Source organism: Diachasma alloeum, unplaced genomic scaffold (assembly GCF_001412515.2).
Source record: "Diachasma alloeum isolate Michigan unplaced genomic scaffold, Dall2.0 Dall_scaffold_00340, whole genome shotgun sequence".
In the NCBI taxonomy this organism is placed as follows: Eukaryota; Metazoa; Arthropoda; class Insecta; order Hymenoptera; family Braconidae; genus Diachasma; species Diachasma alloeum.
Genome location: NW_021680479.1, coordinates 594,645 through 607,279, shown reverse-complemented (window position 1 = coordinate 607,279; position 12,635 = coordinate 594,645). Strand labels below are relative to the sequence as shown.

At 35.5% G+C, this 12,635-nt stretch overlaps 2 protein-coding genes across 4 annotated transcripts in view; both read right to left on the bottom strand.

Annotated features, from left to right (window-relative positions):
* Positions 1-1,691, bottom strand: part of LOC107040688 (actin, clone 205) — a 15,583-nt gene extending 13,892 nt beyond the window's left edge. The window contains exons 1-3 of one of the 3 annotated variants that reach the window (XM_015260883.2): positions 1,610-1,691; positions 342-1,103; positions 9-248 (exon numbers count right to left, since the gene is read on the bottom strand). In XM_015260883.2, the coding sequence (XP_015116369.1) occupies positions 9-248; positions 342-1,082 (981 nt within the window). In that variant the 5' untranslated portion in view covers positions 1,083-1,103; positions 1,610-1,691. Of the gene's footprint in view, positions 1-8; positions 249-341; positions 1,104-1,609 lie in introns of those variants that run through there. The other 2 variants (XM_029126279.1, XM_015260884.2) reach the window with 2 other exon arrangements.
* Positions 1,692-3,178: 1,487 nt separating this feature from the next.
* Positions 3,179-12,635, bottom strand: LOC107040736 (splicing factor 1). The gene is made up of 8 exons (XM_015260954.1): positions 12,417-12,635; positions 9,573-9,722; positions 8,672-8,747; positions 7,580-7,732; positions 7,158-7,264; positions 6,813-6,979; positions 5,782-6,212; positions 3,179-5,302 (listed from the first exon to the last, which is right to left on the bottom strand). The coding sequence occupies exons 1-8, from the start codon at positions 12,598-12,600 to the stop codon at positions 4,735-4,737; spliced, it is 1,836 nt and encodes a 611-aa protein (XP_015116440.1). The 5' UTR covers positions 12,601-12,635; the 3' UTR covers positions 3,179-4,734.

The following is a 12,635-nucleotide window of genomic DNA, read 5'->3' as shown; positions in this document are numbered from 1 at the left end:
ATCTTGATCTTGATGGTTGAGGGGGCGAGGGCGGTGATTTCCTTCTGCATACGGTCAGCAATACCTGGGTACATGGTGGTACCACCGGAGAGTACGGTGTTGGCGTACAAGTCCTTACGGATGTCGACGTCGCACTTCATGATGGAGTTGTAGACGGTCTCGTGAATACCGCAGGATTCCATACCCAGGAAGGATGGCTGGAAGAGAGCCTCGGGGCAACGGAACCTCTCGTTACCGATGGTGATGACCTAGAAAATCGGTGGGATTTTCGTTAGACGGTGTCGGGGGACTTTTGACATTGCGATTTGTAATCATTGAGGGGGGGCGGGGGAGTTTTTTACCTGTCCGTCGGGAAGTTCGTAGCTCTTCTCGAGGGAGGTGCTGGCAGCAGCGGTGGCCATTTCCTGCTCAAAGTCCAGGGCGACATAGCAGAGTTTTTCCTTGATGTCACGGACAATTTCACGCTCAGCTGTGGTGGTGAATGAGTATCCTCTCTCGGTGAGGATCTTCATGAGGTAGTCGGTCAAGTCACGACCAGCCAAGTCCAAACGGAGGATGGCGTGGGGGAGGGCGTAACCTTCGTAGATGGGGACAGTGTGGGATACACCGTCTCCAGAGTCCAGGACAATACCGGTGGTACGACCTGAGGCGTACAGGGAGAGGACAGCCTGGATGGCGACGTACATGGCTGGGCTGTTGAAGGTTTCGAACATGATCTGGGTCATCTTCTCACGGTTAGCCTTTGGGTTGAGGGGAGCCTCAGTCAGGAGGACTGGGTGTTCCTCAGGGGCAACACGGAGTTCATTGTAGAAAGTGTGATGCCAGATCTTCTCCATATCGTCCCAGTTGGTGATGATGCCGTGCTCAATTGGGTATTTCAGGGTGAGGATACCTCTCTTGCTCTGTGCCTCATCACCCACGTACGAGTCTTTCTGTCCCATACCGACCATCACTCCCTGATGACGGGGGCGACCGACGATGCTGGGGAAGACAGCACGGGGTGCGTCATCTCCAGCGAAACCGGCTTTGCACATACCGGATCCATTGTCCACAACCAAAGCGGCAACCTCGTCGTCACACATGTTGATTGGTTTTTATATTTTCTGCAAAAGAAAGCCAGTAATTATAACAGAGTGTCACCCCCCTCGCCCTCTCGGACGATAATCCCGAGAAAAATCCCCGTCTTCTGATGAAAACACAATATTTATCCAAAGAATTTCAATTCAGGAGTGAAGTGGTCAATCGGTTCAAGTCGACTTAGCTCCCAGTTGAGTTTTTGTTGAATACCTCGAAATTTAAGAAACAGCGAAATTTTTGTAAGATCTTTTTCGATAGTCCTCACTCTCCTTTGCAAAAAAGATATTTCGGAAAATTTTGCTAACTCCTTTAGAACGGAATTGACTTGAACCGTTTGACCACTTCACTGCTGAATTCACAATATCCGTTCCACTTTTGCAAATTATTTCTCTTTCACTATCCACTGCTCCTTCAATTTCTCCTCTAAACACTCATATTTCTGAATTGGCAATTAACAAGACTATTCAATCCAAACCAATATGAGAGAATGCTACGTGAACCCAACTCTCCCAACTTGACGATCTCTACTAACCGTTGAAGAGGTGAGTTGTGAATCGTCGCGCGTCTCAGATGCGGCTGAACCCTGGAGGCAAAAGCTCACGTAGATATAAGCATGAGTGGTCCGCTACGGCTACCGAAGATGGGCACGCCGAGTCTCCAGGGGTGGCCAACATAACTGCCTACGCTCTTTTCAACCCACGCCCTCGGTTCGCCAGCAAAAAGCTCAAAAATATTAGTACATTTGGACACAGCCAGCTTACGCGCCATTCGCCTGTGTAAACATTTCTCAGACCGTCTTTGGACGGCCCTGCCTCCATTACCCTCTCAGCCACCGACGCCCATCCGCTATGATGAATCTTTCTGCATGAAAAGCTCGACACAACAGTTTTTTCACCGACATTCTTCAGTCTTGCTCAATGCTGGCGGGTTTTCATTCGTTTAAATGGCTTGTGAGGAATCAAATTAATGGCTGAGGGTGAAATTTCAGGGAATGAAACAACAATTTCATTGTTTATTTGGTTTTTATTCGTATTATTCTTTTATTGAATATTTTACACATTTAATTCTTTAGGCTGTTTTGAGATTGACGATTCCTAATTAATTTAAATATCACGTAAATAATTAAAGAGAGGGTCGAGATTAAATTTTAAAGAATGAAACAATTTAGTTTTTTAATAGAAATTTGCACTTATTCTTTTATTAAATATTTTGTAATTATTCGTCATAATGTATTATACATTTTTAATTCTTCACATGATTTAATTTTCAAAAAAGCTCCACAACGATTCTTTTTTCATTCTTCAATATTACGTAAATAATTAAAGAAAGGGTGAGAATTAAATTCTAAAGAATGAAACAGCAATTCAATTTTTTAATACAGATTTTCACTCATTATTTTATTGAATATTTTGTAATTATTTGTTATAACTTATTAAACATTTTTTATTCTTCATTATTTAATTTTTAAAAAAGCTCCACAACGATTTTTTCATAATTCGTCGGTGCTTTTTAGGGTTGATCAATTTAAATCAATTAAATATTACGTAAATGATTAAAGTAACGGGTGATAATGAAATTCTAATGAATAAAGCAATTTTATTGTTTAATTGATATTTATTACACTCTTTCTTTCATTGAATATTTAGTAATTATTGGTCATAATTTATTACACATTTTTAATTCTTCACATGATTCCATTTTCAAAAAAGCTCAACAACTATTTTTTAAATTTTTCAGTGCTTTTTAAAATCGATCATTTTTAATTAATTGTAAATTACAAAACGAATTAAAATAAAGCGTGAGGATGAAATTCTAAAGAATAAAACAACAATTCTATTTTTCAATAGCGATTTCCACTAATTTTTTAATTAAACATTTTGTAATGATTCGCTATAATTGATTATACATTTTTTATTCTTCATTATTTAGTTTTAAAAAAAGCTCCACAATGATTTTTTCCAATTTTTTAGTGCTTTTTGAGCTTAAGCTTTTTAAGCACTACGTAATATTTAAATTAAATAAAAAAAATAAAAAATTAAAATTGAAATAAAGGGTGAGGATGCAATTCTAAAGAGTAAAACAACAATGAAATTTTTCAATAGACATTTCCACTCATTCCTTTATTAAATATTTTGTAATCATTCGTCATAATTAACTACACATTTCGAAATCCTCATTTCATTTAAAAACATTAAAAATTGAATAGTCTCGGATACTTCGTAGATCAGGGGCGACTGATGTTTTCGAAACGTCTAAAAATACTAGATGAACTACAGAAATACCAGACCACTAGAGAACTCAATCAGATAATCACTGAAATTTATGAATATTCCTCGTTGTATAGCGACGATGATTTTATTATAGCTCCTCCCACAGCATATTTGGTGTGAAATTTTTTAAGGTGCAAAATAGCGGATGGTTGAGGTGGGGAGTGACGTGATATTTTTGACGTCTGTGATGCCCGAGAGAGCCTCAAGCCCTCAGTATCACTTCAGCATACGTAATGACAACACCAGGGTTAATTCAACTCAATTTTATTGTGTACAATCTGCACAGCGTAATCGCCAGATTTCTTAGGTAATCCAATGACTCCAAAAGTGAATAACACATACCTAATTAAAATAGCATTATCTAGGGCGATTAACGAGCGAGGAGAAACCCAAAATGTCGTGCGTAATGCGTGAATTACACCTATGATTTTCAGTATTCTGAAGGTTCACCTCTCAAGTCAATTCATGTACCAAAGGATAATTCGTAATCTATACACATCATTATCGTAAAATTGATTCCCTTAATGTACCAGAAATACAGTTGGATAAAACAAACTTCTCAGGGGACGTAATTTCTACACACAGTACGTAAATCTAGTCTCGATATCGTGTGGAATAAATGAATAAACTGTGTTTGAAAACCGTAAAGGTAAATGAACTATAGCTGACGGTTGTTAATCATCTGAGGATGATTTTTAATTGATCATTTCATAGCTAAATACCAAACTATTCTTCTTGTTTCAGTGGTGAAAGGGCTTTTCTATTGAATGTCCTGGCATTTTAGAAAATTATTGACAAAAAATTGAGCATCAAGAGAAATAAATTCATATGAAATTAAATTCGTGATTTTCTTATGAATATTTTTGATTGTGAAGAAGGTGCATTTTTCGTCAGGACATTTCGAGAGCTACAAAAGAATTGAATTAAAATTTTTCTACTTCAATTCAACTTTAGATACTGAATTTTTTTGTGAATATCTCAGGATCGACGGGAGATATCGAAATTATCATTTAGACCTTTTTTATAGTTCTTAAAATTCTCCACAAAAAGTTCTCAACAAAGAAATCGCTATCTCCAATCAGTTCCCAGATATATCTCCAAAACAAAACCTCTATTTAAGTTTCTTCACCTAAAATCATCTCCCACAACTTTCAAGTTTTCGATGAATATCTCAAAATCTATAAGAGATATCGAAATCCTCATTCATACCTTTTTTGCAGTTCTTCAAATTCCCCACAAAAAGTTCTCAACAAATAAATCTGTATCTCCCATCAATCCCAAGATATCCCCCAAAAACAAGACCCCAAAAGACCTCATCTAATTTCCCCGCTTCACCACTGAATTTTCTCCCTCAAAACCCCGTTTATAATCCATAAACCTGTCGAAACTAACTGGTGGGGGGTGGAGGTGGTGGTGGTTGAGCGAGAAGAGTTGGTAACGAGTTCAGATCAATGCCAGGGGGCGCTGGGGGTTGATGTTGCTGAGGAGGTGGTGGTACAGGAGCAGCTGGTGGCCATCCTCCCATGTGCTGTGGCTGCCAGGCTGGATATCCTGGTGGTGGTGGCGCTGTTCCAGGGGGTGGGGGCCTCATGGCATTCTGCTGAGGCTGCTGCCAGGGTGGAATGCCCATTCCTGGTGGGGGTATCTGAGTCGGGGGCATCTGACCCGGTGGTGGAGGCTGACTGCTTCCACTCATCCAGGGCATCAGTGGGGGAATGCTCGGTTGGCTCGGCTGGGCCCCTGGGGGTGGCGGTGGGGGCTGCATGACTCCTGGCGGTGGGGGCATGCTCACTGGGGGCTGCTGCCACTGCATGTTCATGCCGTTCATGTTGTTGGGGTCTGTCTGGGTCCAGGGAGGGGGCGCCATGCTTGGAGGGGGCATCATCGGGGTGGTCTGCATCAGCTGAGGGGGTGGGTGCGCTGGGGAGGCCATCAGGGCTCGTGGGGCTTGCTGTCTGCTGAAACAAAGTCGAAATTGTTACTGAAGTTCTGATGATTTTCAAGGTTTTTGTTATGAATGGATTTTAAAAACTATTTTAAACGAAAAAGTGATTGAAAAGTTTGAGAAATTGTTGGGCAATATAGAGAATAGTATTTCATAATTTCTGTTTTAATAATTTAGCAGTTAAAAATTTTTAAAATAAAAATCTCATTCATTTTAAATGCCAAATAACTGTCTAATTTCGGGTGAAATTTGATTGAAATAATTCTGTTTCATCATTTGTAACGAATAAATGAATTTTCTCTATTGGAAACAAACTAAATAGCTGAATTTTGATATAAAATAAGAAATATTGTTCATTTCATTCAAAATAATTCCCTCGAAATGGGCATTTTAACCAGAATTTCACCGAAATTAATCAATTAATTCTTTGAAATCATTAATTCTTCATTTTTCCACTCGTTCTTCATAAAAAAATAGTGTTGATTTTACTTGTCAAACAATCCAGGATAATTAGGATTGGCGTTAGCTCGTTGCCCCGATTTAGATCGATCAGGTGGAGGTCCCTCTCCCAGTTCAGCCATCAGGGACATGTACTCCTCGTCGATCTTGGCCTTGTCGCCAGCGGGTCCTAGCGCCCCCATGCCAGCAGCTGCTGGCCCACCCTGGCCTGGACGCTTTGACCTACAATCCCTCGCAATGTGCCCAGCTCCACCGCAGCTTGAGCACACGATGTTATTCGTAACATTTGGTTTATCTGGGCACATCCAGGATTTGTGATCTGAGGCACCACAATTCGTGCATCTGGGCCCGTCGTTCTCACGCAGGGTTCCGTTTAGAAGAGCCAATTCACGGAGTTGATTGCGTCGGAGGTCGTTTTGACCTTCTGGGACTTCTACTCCTTGTCTTATTATTTCGTGGATCTAAAAATTGAAAAATTAATCATGTTGATTTTTATTAAAAAAGATTAATGTTTTTTTGGTGAAAATCTTTCATAAATAAATAAATAAATAATTGAATGAATGAATAAATAATCCATTAAATAATTAATGGAAATTAAATTGAATTTTTAAAACATTTGAAATTAATTTCTCAATGTTTTTAATTTTTTTTTACATCAAAAATTCATGTTTTTCATTAATTTAGCCCTTGGAATTGATTTTTTAATTTCTTAATTAAATAATTACGATTTCTGATTTTTTAAAGTCAGAATTATTGAGGATATAAATTAATTAATGGGTTAGTCAATTAAAATTTTGTTAACCAAGTTATTATTATTTTAATTTTTTTAACCAAAAATATTGATGTTTTTTTGTGAAAATCATTGGGAAGATAATAAGTAAATAAATGAATAAATGAATAAATTGATTAGTAATCCGATAATTAATTAATGGATTAGTTAATCAATATTGACTTGAATTTTTATAAATAGGAGTACAAATAAGGGAAAAAATTGGGGAATTGACGAATTGAAGGAAATTTATGATTTTCTTGAAGAATTATAAATAGAATTTTTAACTCACTCTCTCAACAGCTTTCTTCACAGCATCCAGATTATTAGCAGTGATGTATGCATGCAGAGGTTCATCCTCGCCAGGCAATGGTTGTCCATCCTTTCGCCCCACCTTTCCCTCTTTCACGGATCCTTTTCCACGAATTATTATTTTTGCACCTGTTTCTTTCTCCATAGCTGCAACATCATGAATTGAACATGAAATTCGCATAATTCATTTTATCGATATAGTCAAATGAAATAAAATAAAACTGCATAATATATTTCATGAATTAAATAAAATCCAGTGTCATAAATTGAAATTTAATGAGAAAATCTTAAAAATAGATAAAATCTTTTATTCAATTTCACTCACATTTCAAAGTATTTCCACGTGGTCCAATAAGTAATCCAACAAAATTGATGTCAGGATGCTCCTCCTGGGGTATCATAACTTTGTCATGCACACGAATTATCGGAGGCCTGAAAATAAAAAAAAATTACATCAATTCGACAAAAAAAAAAAGAAAAAGAAAATGAAATGAAATTGGCAATTTCCTCAACTCATTTCCACTCAAGAAAATGAAATAAAAACCACTTTTTAATTTCCTCAACTCACATCAACTCAAGAAAATGAAATGACATGATTTTTTTAATTTTCTCAAGTCACTTCAACTCAAGAAAATGAAATTTTCAATTTTTTCAACTCACTTCAACTCAAAAAAATAAAATGAAATGAAATTTTTAATGTCCTCAACTCAAGAAAACAAAATGAAATTTTTAATTTTCTCAACTCACTTGTAATCTGGTGGAGGTTTAAAGTCCGGATTAATCTTCAATATTTTCTGAATAAGATTATGCCTCTCCTCCTCCAATTTACGCCTAGTCCGATACTCCCTGGTATTCAGCCTCTTGCCATCGCTGCTGTAAATGGGCTCTGGTGACGGTGATCTGGAAATAAAATAAACGAAAAAAAATGTCACGACAACTGCCCTCACGAAGATGTTACTCGCTCATTAAAAAAAAATATAGAAAGCGAACTGATTCTATCCAGGGGTTCTATTCTCTCTGATTGTGAGTAAAATTGACCGATAGATGTTCGTTTAATTCCCACCATAATTTCATCATTAAGAGGACAATTTTGATGTTGGACGTGTCTAAAACCTCACCAAATAAATAATAAATCCCAACATTAATCGAATAACAGTATCTGACACTCTTCAAAGGAAAAGAGTTGTCTAGCTGTGAAAAATTCGTGTAATTCAATTGAAAATAAGTTATTATTCATCAAGTTATCGTAGATAACCACTGGTAACGGCAGTATTCTGTACGATGTCACCTGCTACAAATCACCTGTGATTATTAAAGTCTTCATTAGAGTGATTAAATTTATCTTCATCCGTACAAATCACTCACTAAATAAATAAACTTTGTAATTCAACGAAAACAGGCTCCTGCTAAAAAAAAACGTTATCTCATCAACCTATTGGAGGCAAAATCAATTAATCAAGGAGCAAAATAAATTCAACTAATTTTCAAGTTAATTAATTTGCATTTCAGTTGCACCTGAAAGTAATCTTCCTGTTTCGAATTTTCATTAGAATGATGATTAATTTTTCATTAGTTCACCGGAATAAAAAGTTATTTCTTTAAATTCATTTAATACACAGCCTGAAACCTACGGAGAATTGTTTCTTATTATCGCTTAAATAAAAAATGAAATATAATTAAAGAAATGTGGAGTAAAGATGGATTAGATAAAATCAATACTGGTGTATTTAGAATGGTAAATCCTCAAGCAGGTGAGGATGTGTCCCCGAGTCATTTTAATACTCGAGACATTTTGTGGATATGTATGTTTTTTTTTTGTTACGTAAGTTTCATTCAAACCTTTCCTCAGGATTGAGCGGTATTCCCAGATCTCCAGTCCTCAGTTTCCTGCTGATTTCCTCAATTTGCAGCTGAACTGTAAACCAATCGGGTTAGAGGGGGCGCAAAACCCCAACAATTAGACAATTGTCGATATTTATTGGAATATTTAAAACCTAAATCGTTTTTTTTAGAACTGAAGAACGTGGGGTAGGGAAGAATCATTGATGCAATTATCAAATGATTCCGTCACTTGTTTTACCACACATGTCCTCAGGATCGCCATTGTATACTGAATCAGAAATAATTAAGTACACTGTTAAAAAAATCGGCTGAAATTTCCGGAAGTACTTTATTATTTTGGAAATTTTCATCGCATTTCAGTTTCACTGGAATTTCAAGGATTTTTGTCATTGAAAATTCAAAATTCTGGGAATTAATGAAGGGAAACTGGAAATTTCAGTGCAATTTTAATCCAGTTTTGGTCAGCGGAATTTTATTCCACGAAAATTAACAGAAATCAGTAAAGTTCTAGCAAATATATTCTTGAATTTTCAATTAATCAGCAATTCTGCGTAATTTAGTGACGGTTATTCACGTTTTTATTGAAAATTTATGCTCGAAATTCAGTGAAACCTGAAATTTCATGATTTTTCCCCCTAAATCGAATTAAATTTTCTCCTGAAAATGGCTAGTCCACGAAATTTCATGTTTTTTTTTCTAACAGTGTAAACATGGATTGTTGTTACCTTGATCAATGGGAGATACATTGGAGATGATATTTATTTGAGAACTTAGTCTAGTACATCAGGGCTAATTGGCTGGGTGAAATAATTTCTAGGTGCTAAGGCCGACATTTGGGGTGAATAAGAATTTTGGGTGAGGGGTGGGGGGTTTATTTGAGAGATGAGGATGCACTTACAGAGGTATGCTTGCTCCTGCTCGGCGGTGAGGTTCGTCGGCAGGACTGTTGGCATTCCGGGGATGAAGGTTTTGTCGTGCTCACTGCCACCCCAGCGGGTCTTGCGACGTTTGCGACGCTCTTCTCGGGATTCTCGGTCTTGCTTGCCATCTGGAGGAGGAAATAACGTGATTTTTTTGTGGTTTTGATGAATTTGTGGGGGAGGATATGCAGGGCTGGGAGGTGTGATGAGAAATTGAGGGAAATTAAATGGTGAATGAAGGATAGACAGATAAATAGGAGTTCTGGAAAAAATAGATCAAGGGAAATTTTTAAATTGAATGGGTTTAAGGGGAAACGGAAGTCTACATGAACTTTTAGAATTGTGTTTGCTCCTACAATTATTAATTTTGATCTATGAAATTTCTTTAAATTGTTGAGTCTTCATTGTTGAGTCAATGAAGTAGTTTGGTAGATAAAAAATAAATGCAGGAGGAAACACAATTCTCAAAGTTCAGTGTGAATGATCCCCTAAGGACAAACCAATCGAATACGTCACTTAATAAGTGGGATAAATGAGAAGGATTGAGGAATGAAGGTGAGAGGTGTTCCAATAATGAGTCATTGGAGTTGGTATCAGCTTTTTTTGGAATAAATAAAAAAAAAACGGTATTTTCTGGGAGAAATAATGAGGTTTTTGAGGAATTGTAAAGTGTGAAGTTGAAGATAAAGGAGAAAATGATAAAGATGAGGTTGAAAACGAATGACAAATGTGAAGAAGTGTGAAATCAAAGTAAGAAATGTTTTAATAGTGAGTGAATACCACTATTGTCTATTTTTTTTTATTGAGATAGGGAAAAAAACTACTTTTTGGGGTAAATAATGAGATTTTTAAGGAGAAGTTGAAAATAAATGGAACAATTATGTGAAATGAAGAATATCGTAAATCGAGAGATGCTTAAATACTCAATAATTACTATCGGCATCAGGTTTTTTTCATTGAAATGAGGAAAGTAATAAAAAAATGATGAAGACGAAGTAAAAAATGAGTAAAACATATGGGAAATTGAGAGATAAAGATGGGAAATGTTCCAATAGTGAAAAATTATCATTAATATCATCTTTTTCCTCTAAATGAACAAAATTAGACAATATTTTTCTCAAAAAATAATATTGTTAATTAAATAATGAGATATGGAGTGAAAATCGATGAAGATGAAGTAAAAAATGGGTAAAAAATATGGGAAATCGAGAAATGAAGATGGGAAATGCTCCAATAATGAAAAATTATCATCAGTATCACCTTTTCCCCTCTAAACGAACAAAATTAGACAATATTTTTCTCAAAAAATAATGTTTTTAATGAATTAATGAGATATGGAGTGAAAATCGATGAAGATGAAGTAAAAAATGGGTAAAAAATATGGGAAATTGCGAAATGAAGATGAGAAATGCTCCAATAATGAAAAATTATGATCAATATCACCTTTTTCCCTCTAAACGAACAAACTTAGACAATATTTTTCTCAAAAAATAATGTTTTTAATGAATTAATGAGATATGGAGTGAGAATCGATGAAGATGAAGTAAAAAATGGGTAAAAAATATGAGAAATGCTCCAATAATGAAAAATTATGATCAATATCACCTTTTTCCCTCTAAACGAACAAAATTAGACAATATTTTTCTCAAAAAATAATGTTTTTAATGAATTAATGAGATATGGAGTGAAAATCGATGAAGATGAAGTAAAAAATGGGTAAAAAATATGGGAAATTGAGAAATGAAGATGGGAAATGCTCCAATAATGAAAAATTATCATCAATATCACCTTTTCCCCTCTAAACGAACAAAATTAGACAATATTTTTCTCGAAAAATAATGTTTTCAATGAATTAATGAGATATGGAGTGAAAATCGATGAAGATGAAGTAAAAAATGGGTAAAAAATATGGGAAATTGAGAAATGAAGATGGGAAATGCTCCAATAATGAAAAATTATCATCAGTATCACCTTTTTCCCTCTAAACGAACACAATTCGACAATATTTTTCTCAAAAAGTAATGTTTTTAATGAATTAATGAGATATGGAGTGAAAATCGATGAAGATGAAGTAAAAAATGGGTAAAAAATATGGGAAATGCTCCAATAATGAAAAATTATGATCAATATCGCCTTTTCCCCTCTAAACGAACAAAATTAGACAAATTTTTCTGAAAAAATAATGTTTTTAATGAATTAATGAGATATGGAGTGAAAATCGATGAAGATGAAGTAAAAAATGGGTAAAAAATATGGGAAATTGAGAAATGAAGATGAGAAATGCTCCAATAATGAAAAATTATCATCAGTATCACCTTTTTCCCTTTAAACGAACAAAATTCAACAATATTTTTCTCAAAAAATAATGTTTTTAATGAGTTAATGAGATATGGAGTGAAAATCGATGAAGATGAAGTAAAAAATGGGTAAAAAATATGGGAAATTGAGAAATGAAGATGGGAAATGCTCCAATAATGAAAAATTATCATCAATATCACCTTTTTCCCTCTAAACGAACAAAATTAGACAATATTTTTCTCAAAAAGTAATGTTTTTAATGAGTTAATGAGATATGGAGTGAAAATCGATGAAGATGAAGTAAAAAATGGGTAAAAAATATGGGAAATTGAGAAATGAATATGGGAAATGCTCCAATAATGAAAAATTATCATCAGTATCACCTTTTTCCCTCTAAACGAACAAAATTCGACAATATTTTTCTCAAAAAATAATGTTTTTAATGAGTTAATGAGATATGGAGTGAAAATCGATGGAGATGAAGTACAAATGTGAAATATTATGCTTAACTACTCAATAATTACCATCGGCATCACGCTTTTTTCCTCCGGATAACGAGTTGGCATTCAGTGATGTGCCATTTGCAATTGCAGCAGAAACAGCAGCGGCCGCTGCTGCAGCCGCTGCAGCTGCACTAGCCGTTGAATTCTGGGCATTTTGCAGGTAACTTGGATTCAATAGTGATGTGAAATTGCGGGACTGATTCATTATGAATATTCGGTGGTCATCAACACTTGCGGGGG

Bases quoted from the DNA above. Each gene is read 5' to 3' on its own strand.
- LOC107040736 (XM_015260954.1), bottom strand. From the start codon at position 12,600: ATGAATCAGTCCCGCAATTTCACATCACTATTGAATCCAAGTTACCTG. The intron at 7,733-8,671 runs GTTTGAATGAAA...TTTTATTTCCAG, and splicing joins CCGCTCAATCCTGAGGAAAG to ATCACCGTCACCAGAGCCCA. The intron at 6,980-7,157 runs GTGAGTGAAATT...ATGATGTTGCAG, and splicing joins ACGTGGAAATACTTTGAAAT to CTATGGAGAAAGAAACAGGT.